Consider the following 21,547-nt stretch of genomic DNA (forward strand, 5'->3'; position numbering starts at 1 on the left):
CCACACTCCTGCATGTACATTTTGCTGGTGTCGAGTGGTTTGTAACTGTTCCAGACAAACACCTCGCTCATCATGCTCTGGAATTAGTGGTGTTTTGATACATTTATGAGATGAACTTCCTTCTTCTCCTGGGATTTTTTTTTTTTCTTTCGTCAATTGTCAGATCCAAGTTTTAAAGCCCCACTAGTAGGCCTCCTTCTGATGGAAGGCAGATCCTCAGACGTTTAAACAGGATGGACGACTTGTTAGGAGGCAACCACAGTACCAGTCGGGCTGCATTAACATTTACTGAATCTTTCTTTGCAAGAACCATACAGGTGGCAATTAGAAAGCCCCTAAGACTCAGGACTTTGGAAAGTGACCTGGGGAATGAAATTGTTGATGCACAGGCTCACTGGTGGGGCCTCACTACTTGTCAATGGTGCTGGCGCTAAGAAACAATTTTGGGAGTTTCTTTTTCTGCTCCCCTCCCTGCACACAATGGCAAAACAGACCTCGCTAGCAGGTCTTTCACATCATATTCAAAGGCATAATCAGAAAACCAGAGTGGATCCACCGTGGAGCTGAGGGAAGACACCAGCCAGGCCTTCATTTCCCCTCTGAAATGATGACTTGCCCTCCAGCTCTTGTCGGAGAGATTTATGTGTGACCTAGGTCACATCTTCCAATATCAGTTGACAAATTTTCTCTTTACATATTTACTGCTTTTCAAGCTTGTGTTATTTTCTCTTAGATAGAAAAAAGAAGTCTGAAAATTATAAGGTATGGCTGGAATTTTTAAAAAATAGCAGCTTCGCTTCGTGGGACTTGAGCCATATTCCAGTCTTCAGTGTTAAACTGATATTTTTTTTTTAATTTTAACCCAACTGCAAGAATCTGTAGACACTTTAAAGATACTCTTCCAATCTGATGCATTAAGCTGCAGCCTCAGCTAAATCTACAGTGATTGTGGTAAACTTGGATTTTATATTCTACGTGAAAATTAAGACCTGAAGCATTTTTCAAGCGAAGAGGGCCTCAGAGATGTTCAAGCTCAACCTACCTACTTTGTCCTTATGGAACAACACTCAAGGTCCCAGACACAGCCTGACCTGACTGTTTGCTCAGGAGGCTGCCCATCTGGGAAAATGCATGAACCTGAGAATTAGAAAGATTCATGGAATTCCAGCCAGATACCCTTTGCCTCATAATTCTTCTTCCTGCATTGGGGCTATGGGCAATTGTCTGCACAGTTTAGGGTCAAAACAAGAGGCTCCTTACCAAAGCCCCTGTGAAGATGGTGCTCCCCATTCAGGAGCTGGGCCTTCTGCCTAGGCCAGGGAGAAATGGTCCTAGCTTTAGTGTTGTGCCAGGTGGTAAGAGGCAACACACCACCCCAATCCATTATAGATTATAAAGCTTCCCATAAGGATACAATTTACTTCCATAAGCTTTAGCCTGTTGCCTTGTACCACTACAGGTTCTGAATGACTGTTTTACAAAAAGGAATAGAATGAAATTTACTGGACCTAACTATGAGTGGGAATGTTCATGAGTGTTAATTTTCCTGCAGACAATATGAGACAAAATGAAAGATAATATACATTGTTTCTAATGAGCTAACATAAATAGACACCATAGCCTTGCTCCTTCTATCTTCCCAGGCCACCAGCCTTTAGCCTCCTTCCAGTTCTTGTCACTCTCAGGAGTCTGTGTCTCATAGAAGGTCTAAAGCAAATGTTAAGTCCTAAGAAGATTTATCGGGCAGATCCCAATCACGGCAGAATGTGCTAAAATTCCACAGGCTAAGATCCACTTTCATGGGTTGGATGGAGTGGCACATGCTTTGAATAGCAGCAATTGCAAGCCAGAGGCAGGTTTATTTCTGTGAGTTTAAGGCCAGTCAGGGATACACCTTGAGAAATCCTCCTCCCATGTATGTGTGTGTGTGTATGCATGTATGTATGCAAAAAGTACCTGAATAAATAATTAAAACAGAAGTTTAAAACAAGTTTTTAAATTCAGTTTAAGATCCTTTCTCTATCACCTTTTTTCTGGGTCACAGCTCATTCTGAAGCCAGGGTTGTGTTTGGGAGCCATCAGCTTTGAAAAGAGAAAACTAACTAGCCAAGAGCCGGTGTGACAGAAAGGTTCCAAGACGCCTAGAGAAGGGCACAGCTCAGACGCGGCCAGATAGAAAAATCACCAAGGCCATAAATTAGACCACTTGGCTCTTGCTGTTTCCCAAGGATCAAGGACAATGCATTTCTACGCAACCCAGCAGCTGGAGCACTGAGGTGCAGGACAACATCATTCATCCTCTGGCTCCGCCAGGCAGTGAGCAAAAAAATAAAAACAAAACCAAAACAGACCTGCTCTGCGGTCTCTTCTCTACCCTTTGTGTACTTAAAACTGACATAGCTCGTGTCCCACTCCACGTACAAGCAAATTCTCATTTGGGGGAACACTCACTTGCATGTTTGGACACAGAACTTCAATTTGAAATAAACAGATGTGAATTGCACCACCAGTCTGTTTCCTGAGAGCACGGGCCTAGCCAAGGTGTTCATTAAGTATCTTGCAAGCTTTGAGAAGATTTTAGACATTTTCCTGTCTCTAACTTTAGTTCCTGCTTTTCTTTGTTCTGTGAGGGGATGAGCTTGTGTGAATCTATCTTAAGACCATCAGAGGTGTGTGTGTGTGGTGGGGGAAGTGTGGTGGAGGTGTGAGTATGTGGGAGGGGGATGTGTGGGGTAGGAGGTGCAGTTCTCAGAGCAAAGCCTATAGATGATACCAACCTTCATGACCAAATAAGCCTGGTCCAGTGAAGATGCTAGACGGGCGTTTTCTGGATCTAGCCTTTAATTGGCTTCTCTGTCAGCTCACCCCCCCCCCATGCTATGGAACCCAAAGCTATGCTCGATTCACCTGGTCCATATCTTTGTCCACGTGGGATCTTGCTTTGTATTATTCCAGACAGGTATCTTCGAGGGCTGGAATTCCAGTGACTCTACCTTGGGCAGCAGGAACTGTTGGGAAGTTTCCTTCATAAATGTAACTTACAATTGTATTGTCTTCATAACAGAAGCAGCTTTGAACTGCTTGCATCTCCTACCCGGCAGCACCCTCTTACATCTACAGTTAGGCTCACCACACTCAATTGCAGCAAATTGAGTTCTAACCTCTGCAGTTCTAACCTTTACCCAGAAAGTAGGCTTCGTCTGCCACCGTAGCCACACTGCTTCCTGTCACAATGCCGCTTTCCATGGACACACAGAGAATCCCTACTCTTCTTGCACTGTGTCACTGTGGGGCTGGCGCTTGCCGCCATCCCTACAGAAAGTCTAGTGAGTTTTAGAACATTCACTATGTTTATCGTAACAGAAGGCTGTTAGAGAGTTTATTTTCTAGCCCAAATAAATCTTAAAGATAAACCCAGGACCGTTGAGCTATGGTGAACAGAAATGGCCAGTTCCTTCCACATTTGGAGACAGGCGCCATGTTTTCAATGTCTTCTGTGCTAAAGAAACACAAGGACTTTCCTCTGCAGGATCAGTTGCAGCTCTCGATGTCCTTCCCCTTCCCCAGTAAAGGCACTCCGACCACATGCTCCACCCTCACGGCCCTCTACACACATCAAGATGACTCTGTGGGAGACAGCAGACAGAGCATGGAGCTCAGGCCTGAATTATTAAGACATGTACATCCCTTGGGCTCAGGGAGTTAAGCAGCCTTCAGGTGCTGATGGGGAAACGCTTGCTTGCTCCAGCAGAAGCAGGTTACAATGAGAGCCCCAGCAGTCACTGTTGGTCTAGGAATTGATCAGAGCTAGGTGGTGCACACCTTCAATCTCAGAGGCCAGCCTGGTCTACACAGTGGGTTTCAGGCAAGCCAAGGCTAATATGGAAACCTTGTCTCAAACAAAGCAAAAGCGAGGCAAAAGTCACTGGCCAGATCCGCCTCTCCCCAGGTCAGGAAGCCCAGGCTTTTCACTCATGGAACTCCTCTGTGACTAAGGTGACTTTAAGGTGCTGCCTGAAGGACCAGCCAGGATTTTACATCCTGTCACTGTGGTCAGCTTCCTCCAGCTGTGTGCATATGTAAGGCAGCTCCTCTCATCCATCTGGCTGTGCTTCAGGACCCTTGGTGGAAGCATGACACTCTACCCGAGCATCTACACTCCCAATAAGTTTCCATCTCCCATAAAGGGCTTGTTTTAGGCGCAGAATTCCTACTGTCACTCCTCTTGTGCTTTGGGACTCTTACTAAGGAGAAGTGTTACCTAGTGCAGCACTGTGGCACCTGACAGTTGATCTGATGACTGGGACACCTGCTAGGTGCTTGGCAGGTGGGTAGTAATACAACATGGAGGTACTGCACGATGGGGTTATTAATACTCAGAATGTTGCAAAATAGGGTGGCATGAGGTTCCATCAGATGCATGCTGTTGGAAGCTTAGAATCACCTCTGCAATTTTCTGCTTCATATTTTAGACTGCAGTTGACTGAAGGCAGAGACTAAAGCGATGGGTAAAGGGGAGACTATCAGCAGGTCCCCCTACTACAGGGTGCCCGCCCCTGAACACATACTTACTTTGCTTGACTGGCTTAGCTCATCGTGTTCTGGATCCTGCAGCAGAAACTCATGGAGGATAAAGCGCACTGGGTTTTTGGTAGCCGTATCATACAGTCGGCTCAACCGGGAGGAAATAGATAAAAAGAAACACTATTCTCTATGCAGTGTCTCGTACAGACACGGTATGAAGGAAGGCTTAGCTAGTAAGGGACCCTCGATAGATCTCATACAGACACGGTATAAAGGAAAGCTTAACTAGTTAGGGACCCTCGAAATATCTCATACAGACACGGTATAAAGGAAGGCTTAACTAGTTAGGGACCCCAGACAGGTCTGAAGCAGCTGCTTCTTGTGTTTCTTTCTTGGGACAAACAGACTCCATGAGTCTTTTGTTGAGTAGTGGCACAGACTTCTGGGATCTGAAAGAATATCAAAGGTTTTGGAATACTGCTTAGCGCCCCCCCCACCCCCGTTTTTGATCTTTGAAATTCTTCCGCTGTCTGGATTCATCCGGCAAAGGGGAGTTTACTGCTTTCCATCCAGCCCTTCTATCCTTTGTCCCATCTGGACTCTCCGGAAGGACCAGCAGTCTAGAGAAAACAATCACGTCTCTCAGAAGGACTTGTCTCACAGAGAGAAGATAAAATGAAGAATGGGAAGCCTTGGGATGTGAGTTTAGTTCTCTTCTTGGTGCTTTCCAAATGCAGAATGGGTTTTGTCATCATGTTAGTTGGTAAAATTGAGGTAAATGATCACTTTACTGATTTCATTTATAATTTATCAAGCAGTCCTCTATGCCTGATGCTTTAAGAGACTCCAGAACCCAAAAGCCAGGTGAGATACAATTGCTGTTCCCCAAAGGTGAATGGCTTCCTGAAACTAGCCAGAGCTAAGACTTAATCACTGAGCTTGTCTTTCCTTTAAAGGTCACTCAACATTGGGACAAAACACAGCTACGTAGGGTGGGAGAGCTGGCCCAGTAGTTAAGAGCACTTGTTGCTCTTGCAGAAGACCAGGTTTGGTTCTCAGCACTCACCACTGTCTGTAACTCCAGTTCCACGGACCTGATGCCTGCTTCTGATCTCCTCAGGTACCGAGCATGCATATGGTGCATAGACACACAGCTTGGCAAAACATCCATACACATAAAATAAATACGTCTTAAAAAAAAAGCAAAGCTCACAGCAGCTGGGAGTTGGTGATGTACACCTTTAATCCCAGCATTTGTGAGGCAAAGGCAGGTTGGATCTCTATGAGTTTGACACCAGCCTGGTCTACAAAGAGAGTTCCAGGACCGCTAAGACTGTTACGTAGAGAAACCCTATGAGGGGGGGGGGCGGGGAAGCCCACAGCTTCCTGTGTTTTGCTGCTTTCCCCAAGGTTCCATAGATTTCTGAGCTCTTTTATTCTTATGTTTTCAGGCATCTCAGGAAAGCCTGTTTCCTCAAGCTAGGCTCTAGGCACTACACATCACTGTACTGAAAAACCCTCATATATCTGACATCACGTTTGGTTTGCTGGGATGCTGAAATAGCGTCAACAATAGCCCTACCAGGTTCATGTGGGATGGAGACAGAAGGAATCTGGACACGCCTCACACACATCTTTCAACCCACAAGTTCCTTGTTGCTTTGGCAAATGAAATTCAAAGGACATGTGGAGCAAAGAAGTCACAGATCTAGATAAACTTGAACTATGTTTGACGTTCGCTTCAGTGTTCCTGTTCATTCTTTCAATCAATTCCAAGGGGGGCAGTGAAAAGAAAGGCAGAAAGCATGCCCAGTTTGTCCAGTTCCTTTGAAGAACTGGCATGCATTTGAAAATGATCATATCCAACAGAAATGCCCTGGCATCCTTGAAATCACTCCTGTCTAGGTCTGGGTGGCACCCTACCTGCTCTGTACACTGTCTCTCCAGGAGACTATCAGCACCTTCCAGAGAGGAGACTAAGGCCCGAGAAGGAAGGTCAAAGAGCTAATAAATACCAGGCCCAGAAATCAGGACAACCCTGTCTGTGTTTGGGTTGAAGTCACATGCCAACGGGGACATAAATTGTCACCTGGGGTGGTGGGTATCAGTTACTGCTTCCCACTCTCTTTGCCCAGGGGTCTCTAGTTAATGAGGAGCACAGAGCTGCCCAAAGCAGGGGATGAATCAAGACCTCTGGCCAGAAACTTGGTTTTGCTTATGGCATTTCATCAAACTGGACTAATCCTATGGAGAAGGTGGCCTCAGGCCCACAGGGCACTGAGGCAACCCATTTCTGCACAGAACTGAAACAAGTTCTAGCACTTACTTCTGTCTTTTCTCCCTGTGCCTGGAGACCCACAACTTCCCTCGTCAGGCCATTCTATTGCCCGATGTCACTATGTGCAGATATAACCAAGTCCACACTTGATTCTGATAGGTTGCCCTGGCTTCCCACAATCCTTAAAAGCTGTCTTGAGCCTCCTGTCTTGGCACCCGGTTGTGCCCAAGACCTCTCCACTCCTGGCTGTGTTTCAGCAGGCCCCAGCCCTAACCTGCATCAACTCTTTGCTCCTTTAGGGACTTGTAGATTTTTCAATGAACTTGTCTATTTTATTGGCAATAGAGAGCGTTGGGTTCTTAGGATCATTAACATTTTAGTTGAAGAAGATTCTCCAAAACCTCAGGCGTTAATCCACTACTGTTAAACATCTAAAAGTAATCTGTGTTCAAACAAAGCTTGGTCAGGTCTGCCCCTTTTTAACTTGGATGCCAAAGAGCTCCTAGCTCCAATTCTACCCCAAGTTCTCCATGTGATGAGCAGAACAACTGAGAACAATAAAAGTTGATGTTTTTGTCACTGCTGCTGCTGAGACTACTTTCCTCCCAGGGATCTGCATTCAGTCAGCAATTACCTGGTAGGCAGGGAGCAGCCTGGGATAGTAATTTCCACCTCTGTAGATACACCAGTTGGAGGCAGTACTTGAGTGTTTGGGTGTGTAAAATAAGAATGGCTATTTGGGATCAAAACCTCTGGGTGTCTCATCAACCTCCCATCCCCACCCTTCTTGAGACAGAAAAAGCCATTGACTTTGGAGTGGGAGATAGAAGCCCTGCAAGGTGTCACTAAATGGCCATGGTTTCCCTTCCCTCCTCTGCAAAATATATAGCTAGATAAAGTTTTCTTGTATCTGAAACACTAGGATTTCTTAAGGTAGCAACTACCAATGTAAGATGTAAGAACAGACATCTCTGGCGTCTAAGAGGGAGACAAGATGGCAAGGTCATTGCTTTACATTCCAATCTTATTTCTAGGCTGATTATTTAAAAAACTGTGACAGAATCATGGTCCCAGATACTGGACTAAAAATGAGTAGATCCTATATAGAATTCTGTGGATGATGACTGTGAATGACAAATTGTAACTCAGAAGAGAAGGACTGGACAGGAAGGCTCTGGTGGGATCAGAGAAGTAATTCATTTCAGTCCGACCTGGCAGGAGACACAGTCATATATTTTCAGAGCTACACAGGCAAATCCCTGAAGTACTTTCTAGAAATATAAATAATATCACCATTGCCATGGTAGTGTTAACTACCTTATGCTTTTCAAAGTGCCTTCTTAGGCCTTGACTCATCTGGTCATGACAATTCCTTCCCTGTAGCCTGGAAACTGTCCTGGAATGTATCAGGTTAAATTCACACAAGTTGGGAAGAAATGGTCAGATTGTGGCAACTACCCTCAGGCCAGAGATCTGGAAATGCAAATCCTCCAACCTCAGACAAGCTCAAATGGAGTCATGATATCCTGGAGTCCAGCTTCTGTATCCTGTCTGTTGCAGGGTTAGCAACATCTTGGACCCCCTTCTTCCTCCTGCTCCTCTCTCCCCTTTTTTCTCCCCTAAGCTTGCATTACAATTCACCCAGGAGATTTGCTCAACAGGGGAAAGGATAGCATCCACAGTAACACCCTTCAGACTCCTGGGAGGAGGCTATGCACAACCTGTGTTTAGACCTGTGGCTCTTGGTGAATGTACCTCCTTTGGACCTAAATGCTTGGAGTGGTCCTTTGCCATCCTTCTAGCCTCCTTACCCTAGCTCAAGCATCTTCTACTCTAATAAGCGTTCTTGGCTTCTTTTAAATAAATGTTATTTTCATTTATTTTAAAAATTATGTGTATACAGGCTCCATTTGATGGAGCATGCCTTTAACCCTAGCACTTGGGAGGCAGTTAGGCAGCTCTCTGAGTTCAAACCCAGTCTGGCCAATATTGTGAGTTCCAGGCCAGCCAGGGCCACACAGAGAGACTTTTGTTTAAAAAAATAAATAATAAATAAAAAACAAATAAAAATGATGTGCATGTGCCTGAAGAGACTAGCCGTACGGGGTCCCAGTAGAGCTGGAATTACAGGTGGTTGGGAGCTGCCTGACGTGGATTCTGGGATCCAAACTTAGGTCCTCTGCAAGTGCAGTGCACACGTTTAACCACAGAGTCATCTTTCCAGACTAAATGATTTACTTACTTTTTACCTACTGCAGAGGCCAGAGGCTTTGGATTCTTTGGAGCTGGAATGTGAGCAAACACAGGCAATCGTGAACTATCAAATGTGGGTGTTGGGAACTGAACTCTGGTCCTTTGCAGGAGAAGGATGAGCTTTAATTGAGCCATATTTCTAGTCCTGTCTTGGTTTCTTAAAGTAAGCTTACCCCGCCCCTTTCTGAGACCAGCACCTCTGCCCCTGGAGGCTTCTTCTATAGAAGCCATCATTTGCTCTGTACTTTTCTTCTTGTTGGAACTGGACTTTCTCTGCTGCAGTTCTGCAAAGTGTCGGGCCCTGGGTAGATGTTCAGTGATGGATAACTATCTGACTGAACTATCATAGATAGTTTAGATGGTGTTATAGAACTGGACCAACCTGGAGCTGGCACATCCATCCATCCATCCATCCATTATTTTTTAAATAGTCATCTGTCATCTGGCTGGCCAAGCAACCTACCCCAACTACAGCAGTAACTGTGATGGGAAAACACCACCTTTCTAGATTTTCTAGACTCTGGTGACAATTTCTCTTCCATCTGTGCTATGTGTGTGTGTGTGTGTATGTGTATGTTCATTATGAAGGTTCATGTGCACATGTGTGTAAGCCAATGGACAATCTCCAGAGTTATTACTTAGGATCCAAACTCCTTTCTTCTTCTTCTCTCTCTCTGACTTAATTACATTTAAAAAATATTTATTTTATTTTTATTTTATGTGTATGAGTTTTGCCTGTACACACACACACCTACACAGACAGACAGACAGACAGACAGAGAGACAGACACACACACACACACACACACACACGTCACATGCATGCCTGGTGCCCATGGAGGTCAGAAGAGGGCATTAGATTCCTCAAATCTGGAGTTACAGATGAGTGTGAGCCACCATGAAGGTGTTGAGAATTGGACTCAGTCCTTTGTAAGAACAGCCACTTCACCAGCCCCATCTTCCCTGCCTTGCTGGCCTGGAGCCTGCCAGGTAGGCCATGCTGGTTGACCAGTGAAACTCAGGGATCTGCCTGCCTCTGCTTCCCCAGTGCTGGGATTTTAACACTATACCTGTTCTTTGATCTGTGTTTTGGGGACCGGATTCAGGTTTTCATGTCTGCTCAGTAAGCACTTTACGCAATGAGCAGAGTGGGGTAGCCCCATGTCTCTGTTTTAAAGGCAGACTAGGAACTCACCTCCTATCTTTAGGGGAGAAGGAGATAAAGTGATATTTCTGGATATGTCTGGGGTGGAAACTTTGAGGAGAACTTGGCTTTGGCAATTTAAAAAATCCCAGTAGAAGCTAAGTGTACAAATGGACATCTCCCATCACTGCAGGTTGACCTCCGCATTTTAGGAGCATCTGTCTGACTCTATGGCTGGGAATATTCATAGATTTTAAGTAACTACATCTTAATTAGTGAGGATAATGAATAAAAATAAATGCTGGCAGAAATCTGTTTACATAACAAATTGCACATAGCTAGCTTTTATAAGTTAAAGGGGAACACTGATAATTTTGGGGACTACCCAATGCTTTTTTTTTTTTTGTAAGAGACTTAACTCAAAACAACAGTTTACTTAAATCCTTGATGCTATGAACTTTAAAAAGTTTGTCTAAGGATGATTCCAAAAACATTTGTTTAAAGAAGTCAAACTTTTTAGGTATTTGCAGTTTTAGGTATGATCACAGTTAAGAGGCAGGGTGCATAAATGAGATAATAATATCTATGGCTTAAATTTAATTAAAACAACATTAAATGGTCAATGCTGCCACTAGTAACAATATGCCAGTGAAAGGCTTTTAAAACGTACACACACAAATGTAAAAAACACTCTAGTATTTTAGCTGGGCATGGTGATGCGGGCCTTAATTCCACCACTTGGGAGGCTGAAGAAAAAGACGAGCAGGAGCTTGAGGCCAGTTTGCTACATGGTGAGTCCTAGGTCTGCCAGGGCCACACAGGAAGACCCAGTCTCAAAAAACCCACACGAAAACTCCTCTAGTATTCTGACATTAGCATTTGAAGAGTTTTAAACAGCTAAGAACAATGGCTCTCCACTCTATTCTACAGCAAAACCCCGCCCAAGGAGACATTTACTAATATAAAACAAGTGAAATATTAAAAAGCCGGTCTGTCAGTTGACAGGGAGAAGAAAGAAAAAGACCCAAAACATTCAAACAGCAGAATTCTAAAACAAGTTAAAATATTTTCTCCTTAACAAGCTGCTTCCACTGATATGAAAACTGGACAAATTAGTCAATAATATGGATTACATATAATAAAAAGGACCTTAGATCACATTAATACAAGGATCAGAAGGCAGTATCTTCAATTAAAACCACCCAATAAGGGTACGGCAAATAAAATAATCCATTTGAAATGTAAGCACCCCTATAAGCAGCCTTTGACCTATGAGTGGGTCTCATGAGCAGAATTCACAGAGAAGCCAGAATCTGCTGAAGCAAGACGAGGTTCCCAAATCAAACAAATGACCCTGTTAGTCTAAAAGCATGTGCAAAACATTTCCTAGGTTAGCAGCAAGGGGCTTGGACCCAAATGCCACCAACAGCGCCTCTTGTACCTTGACACGTTGTGCATGGCATGAACAGACATGGCTCCTACCCATGAGAAGCTGGGCATCTTGGCTGTACCATGGAGTATTTCCATTTCTGTACTGCCTGTGGGAAGGCCAGTGGTGATACACTTAGGAATGCCTTCTTTCACTAAAGACTGCCTATAATCTACTTAATGTGCAACTCATACTGGGGTTGAAGAATTCCTCTTGGATGGGGACTAGCAATACGTTATTACGTTGGCCAGCTAACGGCTGTGACGGCCCTGTCTCCTCCAGTTCAGAGCAGCGGATCTCTATGAGCATACTTGTGGCCAAAGCTGGTAGAATACACGAGAACTGGCCAGTTGACAATGAGGCTCATAATCCCTAAATTTAGATGTTCTTTTTAAACTTAGACTTACTTATTCTATTTGGTCAGATGACAATAAAAATTTTCCAATAAAAGTGATCTCTTTATTGCAATAATTTGTCTGATGCCATTCTTACATATTTCTTATAAATAATGCTTCAATTCACTATCCTTTTCTCTTTTTGATCCCTTTTTCTACTTATCATCTCCTTTATTTGAAACAGATTTTTAACAGATAATCTTGATCGTTACAACAATATCTTGCTTGCATTTTATTCAAATAATTCTTAAAAACAGCTTAAAAAGCCGTTTGGAATAACATCAAGCTTGCCATCAATCACGGGAAAAAATTCCGCTGGCGGTTGTATAAACATCAGATCAAGTCTGATGTCTTCAAGGATTTCAGAGTGAACCATAAAAAACTCCATTAACTTCTGACAAAGAATGCAAATTAATCACAACATGGGGTGAAATGAAATTAAAGGCTCTTTTCTAATCAATGACAAGGCACGATGAAATATATGTTACTATCTCTGCACCAGGGCTGCCGACAAAGTCTGCACGCCGCTTGCCAAGCCCCAAATGCAAGGTGTGGGCACAGACCCACCCACCCTCAGCTCAGGCCCTGCGCCCCTCCCCCAGCGTGAGCAGCTTACAAGTCTCAGAGATTCGCAGCGCACACTAATCATCCGAATCTCAGGTGCATCCAATTTGTTATTCACACTCTCCCATGCCAGTGAAAAGCCTGGCGCCGACAGATGCACCAGGAACCCTAAATGACAGTTTTGGCCTCCGGAAGTAGGATCACTACAGCAAAATCTAGTACAGCCTCCAGGTGAAATGTCTGGAGCTCCATATGGAGCAGGGGAAATTAACAACAAGATGGAAATCACTGCAGCAGCGGGGAGTCGGAATTTTTGAAAAAAAAATGAAATTTAAAGATGAAGAAAGAGAAGTAATAAATTAATGGGGTGTGAAAACATTCAAAGCTTTACATACCGGGGGCACTATTTGCTCAGATCCTCCCCACCCCCCCTTTTTAACTCGGGGTCATTTTGATGTAATTTATTAACCAAGATCAAGAATTGTAGCCAAAACAAGAACAATATTTTTATATATGCAAAAGTGCTTTAAACACATTTGTATCTGTGTTAGCTTCACTTTCCTGAGGCATCCTGCCTACCAAGTCCCCTGGTGCCCTAGTGGAGCTGGCCCCTGAGAAATCTCCCTAATGGATTTACCATTGTCCAAATGCAGGGCCTTGCCGGAAAGTTTGAATGAAGGATGACAATGCTTGGTGGGCAATCATTTCCATTTCTTCCAAATTATGATGTCATTAAACAAACCACTGCCTACTGTCATGTTTTTTAAGCCAACTGACTTTGGGTCTACATGACCAACTGACGAGAAGTGCTCCAGCCCTTGTCGTCTAGACCCGCAGATCTTTCCAGATCACCAGAGCTGAATTCCTCAATGGAATTAGCTTTGTAAGGGGCTGCAAAAAGCAAATACTCGCTATCTCATTATGGAACATGCTCCACAGGCACCTAGAATTTCAGGCACTGGGTTTGGTGAGGGCTCTGAGGCCATCTGCACACCCCTGTCACTCTACTAAACACATAACAAGAAAAGCAAAAGGGCTCTAGGGATCAGCCTTGTCATCTGTATCAGCACAGCCCACGATGCTCATTCTCCCTGTACCCTCTGGCAGGGAAGCTGGACGAGAGGAGGGCTTGGTGAACAGTCTGGGACCGGGGAGGCGGGGTGAGAGTTAAGAACAGTCACCAAGCTGCGGTGACATGAAACAGACAGTCACTGAATTTAAATGCCTCCAAGTCCTAGACCTTACTACCCCCACTCCTTCTTAAGATGAGGTGTGTGGCCTGTTCACTGGATGGCTAGAAATAGTAACAGTTCCCTGTGGTGGGATGTAGGGCCTGCGACCTCAGAAAGGGCTCAGGACATCTGGGTAGGAAAGGTGCTGGGTGACTTCAAGCCACCGTTCCACTGTTTTTTGTATGAGACAGTTTCATGTATCCCAGCTGGCCTCAAACTTTTCCACACAGCCAATGATGTTCTTGAATAGATGCCTCAGCATCCTGCCTCCCCCTGCCAGACGCTAGGGCAGGTTAAGCCAGCATTCCACCAACTGGATCACATCTCCAACCTACTACTGTTTCCCTGGTAACTGTAGCAGTAACGAAAGCTGCTGTAACGGAGGCCTCTAGCCTCTCTTAGAATCCAGACCGCATCCCCGTGAGCCTGTGCTACTGCAGGGTCTAAGGAAACGGTGGAAGAGTTTCCAAACACCAAATACCCAACTACACAAAACAATGACATTTACACAGAAAGATGATCCTGCAGAAACCCAGCCTTTTCACGGACTCCATCATGTCCAAGCCCTCCTCCCTCACCCGCACCCCCACCTGACAGACCCTGTCACCAGGTGGAAGAGGACTGCTGAAGATGTCAGCTGCACTGGCGCTGGGCCGGAAGAAGGAAGTCTGGAAGCTTGCTGCTCCTTCCAGCTTTGCCCTGCTCCAGAGGGGTTGAGGGCTGCTAAGAAGCAAATGGTGGCACCAGGGCCTCTTTGTGTTTTGAAAGTGGCTTTATATCCATCATTTCATTTGAGGAGCATACCTCTTAAATCAGAAAGAGAAGGCAAACACCAAAGATGAGGAAGACACAGTCTCAAACTTATAAAGATAGAAAGATAGAGCCAATTCTTTTGATGCAAGTTCTGATTCACCTCTGGGTTCTCAACTGGCCTCTAATGAAGGGAGTACCATTCTGGTGCCTTGATTTGACTTTAGGTTCAGAAAAGAAATTATCTGGAACTAACCCCAGCCCAGATATGGAGGGATTCAAAAGGACACAACCCGAGTGTTCAAGGACCATACTCAGGATACCATAGTCTTCAGTGTGCTGGACAGAGGACTGCTGGGTAAAGCTTCTGGTCACTCCAGACAGTCAAAGGCAGGGCCATCCGCTTTTCAGATAATATGGTGTGGTTTGATTTGATGATACTCACAATCATTTTCAACTCCAGAATCTGACTCACTCCTACCCACTCCACTTGAGAGTTAACGTTACCAAATCAGTCACAGTTCAGCAGTCAGTAATGGTGACTGCTTATGTTCCCCAGGAAGGCTGCCTCGCAACATACAGGAGTACAGCTGTGGCAGCGTGGGACAGAGTAAGGTGTGCTCTCATGAGCCAAGCTTTGCAGCACCTCAGAAACATACATTTTCCTTTACCTGTTCCATGTGAGGGAAGAAGAAAGGAGCAGGGGAGAAACTGACTGATTGGCTTTCACACCCGTGTGTGTGTCTGTGTGAGTTTATGTGTATCACATGCAAGAAGGTGCCTGCAGAGGCCAGAAGACAGCAGGATCCCCTGTAGCTGGAGTTACAGGCAGTTCTCAGCTGCCCAACATAGGTGTTAGGACCCAAACCCTGGTCCTCTAGAAGAGTAGCGAGTGCTCTTGAATGCTGAGCATCTCCCCAGCCCCTGGAAGGCATTTGTAATGGATCTTCCCCAACCTTTCATCAAGAACACAAAGCCTGTAAGATAAATGTGAATCACGCTGTAAGTCATTATTGCTTTTCAGTAGTGGATCATCTGAACTTCTAATGAAAGATCTGGGGAAGGACCTGGTGGCATCATGGCTGCTTTTATTCGAAATAAAAACATCATTTTGGTGATAGCGTTCTACCACATTTTAAGGAATAACCCCCTTCCTATACATTCCTTGGCATAAAGGATATTGCTAATTAGGAAGATTAGCTTATTAGAATTTTCCAACTTCCACTTAGCTGATCAAGTACAGAGTCACTCAATGAAGCAACACCTGTCTGTTCCTTATCTGACTGTGACTTTCAAGGGCTCAAGGTCACACACAATGACAACCACACCATAGACTTCACACTCACTCAATGGCACTGCTTACTTTCTCTTCATGTTAGGAACCTTAAGGATCTGGCTACACTTTCAATTTTTGAAATTTAAAAAAATATTTTATTTATTATGGGGAGACACATGTGTGGAGGTCAGAGGTCACTTGTGGGAGTCAGTTTTCTCTATCACTCACTTGGGGTCCCAGGGATCAGACTCAGGTCATCGGGTTTGCATGGCAAGCCAATGTTGCTGGCTCTCAGTCTTTATCAGATGGCTTGTAAGCGTTCTATCAGGACTAGTTTAAGAGTTAGGTCATGAAGAGTCTCATGTTCATTTTTACAGTTTTACAGGATTACATGCATTAGTCAAACACTGAATAGTTTAAAAATTACCGACAGACTTAAGAGGCTTAACAAGATAAATATTCAAATGACTATAAATCTTGACAATTGATTTTAATCTGATGGACTACCTATAGGGCTGAGCGGCATGGCTGTACATGTCAAAATCTCATTCCATGCTAGCGTGCGCCAAGGGGCTGCATTCTGGGTTTTCTCTTTAAAGGAAAAAGACTCTGCTTAAGCAAGGAGACTTTCCAATTTGAAAGGCGAGACTAACACTTCTGGACCTAACATCGTGGGTGATTTCTCTTCTCCTTACCTGACGACTTCTAACTGTGAAGGAAAAGGGCTTCAAAAAAGACATTTCAGTGAGTGAAGGCTCTTTAAGTGCACATGGGTACTGGGAGAATATGTTGAGAACCGCTTCTAAAGATGGTTAGGGAGAAGGCGCCCCCTCCTATTATTCAATAACCATGTTTGTGATGCATCTGCATAATCTAACCATGCATAAATTAGTATGTGTAATACAACACTTATTTGCATAATAATAGCAAGTTAATAGATGCTTAAAGAGCAGAGACCAACACCACCTTTAAATCAGACATGCCTCCAGGCACTTTGGCCTGTTCAGACCAAGATGCCAGAAAAACAGTACACATCAACCAGAAGAGACCCGTCAGCCGCTTACTCTTCATCCCTCCGGATGCTTCGCTTACTGCCCCCCAACAGCAGGGGGTCATTTTCCAGCCACAAAATAGCTTTGTGTTTTAACTGCTTAGCATCCCTCTCTAGTAAAAACTGTGAAGAAATATAAAAATTTAGGATTTTCAATACTTGATAACAAACTATTTGTGACTAGGAAGGATCAGAATCGAAAGGGTGTGACGTGGTCAAAGTCACACGCACAAGAAAAGCAATGACCCACGGTAGAGATTTTCACCTTTTGTTCTCATCTTTTAACTCAAATAATTTTAATTGAATCCAAAATGCTCATAAAAGGTATGAAAAAAGGGTGGGCCCTTCCTCCAACCTCGACGTGAGCACATGGAGCTGGGTGGAGGGACACCTCAAATGTCATACAAAGAGGAGCACGGTGGTCTCAGCAAACCTCTAACAAGGGAAAAAAGTCTAGAGTTTTGTTTTTGTTTTTGTTTTTTTAAATAAAAAACCAACAAAGACTTCTAATGATTCCTTTAAGATACTACTTTTCATTTTTACAGGACAGATTTATTTGTATGTGGCTCAAATGTTCACAATCGCTTCCTGTACCTTCATACATAGGAATGGATGTCACAGTGGCAAATGGCAGTAATGAACAATCTTACCTGAGGATATGGAAACCTCCCAAGAGCAAGCTGGGAAAGGAAATAATATTTGTCTAGTTATAGATTTGCATGCAGGGTAGATCTCCTTAAGACAGACAAGGACTACATTTCAGAATTGCATCTACCAAATTAAAAAAAAACATCTACATCACTAATGCATGAACTAAATCATTGCTGTAATTACATTATAAGCTGTATTTAGAATGGACCTGTTTAATGGACAATATTTTATCTCTGATAAAAAAAATCCTAATTTTAATAACCGAGCATTATCCCACATACTTTCTCTTAGGTGCATTTTCAACTCTGGGGGCATTATTCACACGCATGTGTGTGGCAGTTTCCTCGAGACAGAGATGTACAAGTCTGTGGTCTTTCCTTCTGTAAGATGGAATCTAGCTGGTTCCAGAGTACAGCTGCAACAGTGTGTGGGCTGTCATATGAAACTGAAGCCTGGGCTATTTTTCTCACCCCCTTACTGCTTCACACTTTCCTACCAGTTAGAGGCCCTGCTGGTATGGAACTGGCCATGGCAGGTTGTGAAGGAGGAGGCCTCAATCTGAACCTGGGAGAATGATTCCCCCCCTGCCCCAGGCCTGTTTAGATTTGTACACTGCTCTTTGTTTCTGGGCTAGCAACTTTCGTTAACTCACATGTAAAAACTAAGTGACTCAGACAAGTATAGGTTTGACATAATGTAATAAGATCAGACTGAACAAATATACCACAACTGTTTACATCTATCTATCTATCTATCTATCTATCTATCTATCTATCTATCTATCTATCTATCTATCTATTTATCTATCTATCTAGACAGAGTCTTTGTACATAGTCCTGTTCTGACTTACAGATCCACTTGCTTCTACCTCCCAAGTGCTGGGATTCAAGGTGTGCACCATGGCACCCGGCTTACCATAACCTATTTAAAGGAAACAATGGTGGGAACGTACAGCTTCCCAGTGTAGCCCGCTTTCCGTTCTCCACATACATCTATAACTTTCCACAAAGCAGAAGTGTAACATCAAAGAAGCAATAAGGCACCTGAGTACACGACATACAGAGCAGATACGAACTCGACAGAATCCCTCAAGGGTTTCTTACGCGGTTAGTCAAGAGAAATCGAGGGGCTGTCCGCCAAGCCCGCTTTTAATCCAGTGCTTCTCCCAACACACTGCGCTGTCTTCTGAGACCTGAATAGCTGCACACTTGTTTCAAAGACACTGAGGCTGCTCAAACACTTCTGAAACTCCTCCTTTACAATGGTGTTTAAAGTCATTTCATGAAACAAAAGCACACTTTCCTCACTTTATGAGAACTGAAGCTTGGATTTAGAAATATGGCCCCTAGCTTGGTGATCATGTGACTTCCGTGTAGCCTGGTGCCTGAATGACCCATGTAGATTCAAACCCTGAATACCTACAAAGATCACTTACTAAGGATAGATTGAGGTGTTGAGGTTTTCTAAAGTCTAAAGGCAGTTTGAACAGCAATGTAATAGCGAGGAGTAACGTGACTGAATGGTGGATTCCTTTGAAAAGACCAGCACTCATTTGGATATTTGTGTGTGCACATGTGTGTGCTGTATGTTGGAATATCTAATTAAGTGCCACCTTCTACTCATAGCTTATATATATATATATATAAAGTATATAAATTTTCAAGATATAAATTTAAGGTATTGTTATTTCCTTTGATGTATTTCCTTAATCTTTTCACATACAAATGAGAAAACATACAAAACAAAGGCACAGGAAAGAGGACGGATGTTCACTTTAATTGGTCCAGGGTTTTGTGTGACTAGGGCTGCTGTATAGATGCTGTTAAACCACCCCACTCTTCTCTCGAATAACACAGCTGGAGGTTTGTCTTAGCTCTGAAAAAATACAGCGTGAGACTGTCAAGGGGAGTGTGCACACTGACTCTGGAGGCACTGGGATCTGCTGCGGTGGGTGTACCACTCTGACCCAACAGGCAGTGAGGAGTGACCAGAAGCTGTCACCTTTATCACACTGATCTGAGGAGTATGCATTTCATCCGGGGTAAAGAAACAACAGAAGAAGGATCTCTCATCTAAAATGGCCAAGAGCCTGATAACTGGTATAATACATCTTCCAGAGATATGTCACTATCCATGTGGGTACATGTTGACACATCACTGGGGACCATGGAAGATTTCTGCCCACATGATTGACTGGCAGAAGCAACTTGCCTACCACACATACTATCAAGGGCTAGAGCTAACAGACCACAGTGCCAATGTTCTTGATTCTTGCAGTTTAAAGAATCAAGAAATGAGACAGGTGTGGTGGTGTTTGTCTGTTATCCCGACAGCTACGGCAGTAGGATCCTGACCTCAGCATCAGCCTGGGCCACATCGTGAGGTCTGCCCCCAAAACAAGCACAGACAAACCAAATAGGAAGGCTTAAGAAACAAGAGCAGATAATGTGAGAACTGAATCTCATCTTACACAAGGCCTCTGACTTGCCAGTCACCACCGGCCTACAGCTGGGATCTAGCGACAGCAGCGTGTGCATGCATGCACCCGACCCCTCTGTCATACCTAGAATAGGGAAGCAAAGATGGCTGGTGTCATTCATTGAAGACACCGCTATGCAGGAGATCAGAGAGGACTTGGTGTCATGGGTTGGTGGTGGCCCCTTGGCTCAGTCTGCTTAGGAACAAACAGCAGTGGCTGACCTGGGGCAAGCAGCGTTCTTGGGTTTAACTTTGTTTTGTGTTTCCCTGACCTCTATCCATTGAGACCTCAGTCCTACCTGACATCTTACAGGTGTGAATTTTTAGATTGACATGACACAGAAGGATGGTCACTTCCTCTTTTATGGAGTGTCATCACTGGGCTGCTATGGCAGCAGGCTTAAGTCCCAGCTCTACACTAGTGAACTCGGGCGGAGTGTGACTGGGCTACATTGAAGGCAGTTGTTTGAAGACCCCTTCAGAGGACTCTGCCTTCCACGCATGTCCTCATCCTTCAGTCTAATGTAGCCCTAGAGCTGTTCACTCTCCACCACCGGTCTTCTGACAAACGTGGAAGGAAACACAGGGTAGGACCCAGAACCCCTTTGCCAAGCTATTAGGCGAAAGTAGAAAGCACACTCTGAGCAGACAAGGCTGCACGAAGAACTTCCCCATGAAAGTCAGAATAAATACTGAATCCTACGGGGAGGGAGTACATATGTTGTGAACATTCTGATGGCTGGGCCTGGCTGGCCGGTGTCTCTTAGCCTACTGGCCTATTAATCAACTTGCATTTCCCCAGTTTTTATTGTCAAGGTATTATAAATTAGGAAACTTACAAAAGAGAGTATGTAATCTTCTCTGAAATGGCCTGCAGATATGTCACTGTACTAAATGTGTTTCAGATTTAATGAAGCTTTAATGTCCTTTTTAATTTTGCCTGTTTCTGTATCACCAGGGGTCGGGCAAGGCAATCAGCACTCAAGAGGGTGGTTTGGTTTAAAACTAGGGAAAAACTCATTTGCTTATGAGTTGCACTGTATTTTCTTAATTAAATTTACTGAGTAAAATGGTTTAAGTTCAGCCAACCAATGACCTCTGTGTGTAGATTTAGATTTATAAATAGGTTAACAGTTAAAGTAAAGGGGAAGGAAAAGAAAGATTGCAACAAAGCAAACAGATTAGGGCTTAGCCAATAGGAATCACCACTCGCTGTCATCTTTACAAGGGAAGCATTTAAATACAGGCAGCTTAAGTCCAGTGTTTTGTTTTTTTAAAAGTGTACTGAAAAATGAAGACATGCAAGCAATCCATCCACAGACTTTCTTGTCCTTTTATTCCCAAGAGGAGAATGGCCGACTTTGCACAGGACCTGACACAGGTTTACTGTGTGGTGGCTGGGGAGGAGGCGGGCAGGGGGCAGGGAAAGGAGTCTTTTTAATGTTAAATAAACAAATGCATTTTAATTCCAAACTTTGAGAGCCAACAAACTGCTCAACAGGGGTTACAGAACGCTTCTTGC

The 21,547-nt window shown here is 44.1% G+C and overlaps 1 protein-coding gene across 6 annotated transcripts in view; it reads right to left on the minus strand.

Moving 5' to 3' along the window:
- The window catches only part of Map2k5 (mitogen-activated protein kinase kinase 5), a 230,621-nt gene that overhangs the window by 60,277 nt on the left and 148,797 nt on the right, over positions 1 to 21,547 (minus strand). For 4 of the 6 annotated variants that reach the window (XM_085689209.2, XM_048423691.3, XM_048423690.3 and 1 more), the window contains one exon: positions 17,547 to 17,576. The exons of the other annotated variants lie outside the window; for them this stretch is intronic. In XM_085689209.2, coding sequence (XP_085545335.2) covers positions 17,547 to 17,576 — 30 coding nt within the window. The remainder of the gene's footprint in view (positions 1 to 17,546; positions 17,577 to 21,547) is intronic. 6 annotated transcript variants of the gene reach the window in all.

This window comes from Myodes glareolus, chromosome 4 (genome assembly GCF_982192425.1).
Source record: "Myodes glareolus chromosome 4, mMyoGla1.1, whole genome shotgun sequence".
In the NCBI taxonomy this organism is placed as follows: domain Eukaryota; kingdom Metazoa; phylum Chordata; class Mammalia; order Rodentia; family Cricetidae; genus Myodes; species Myodes glareolus.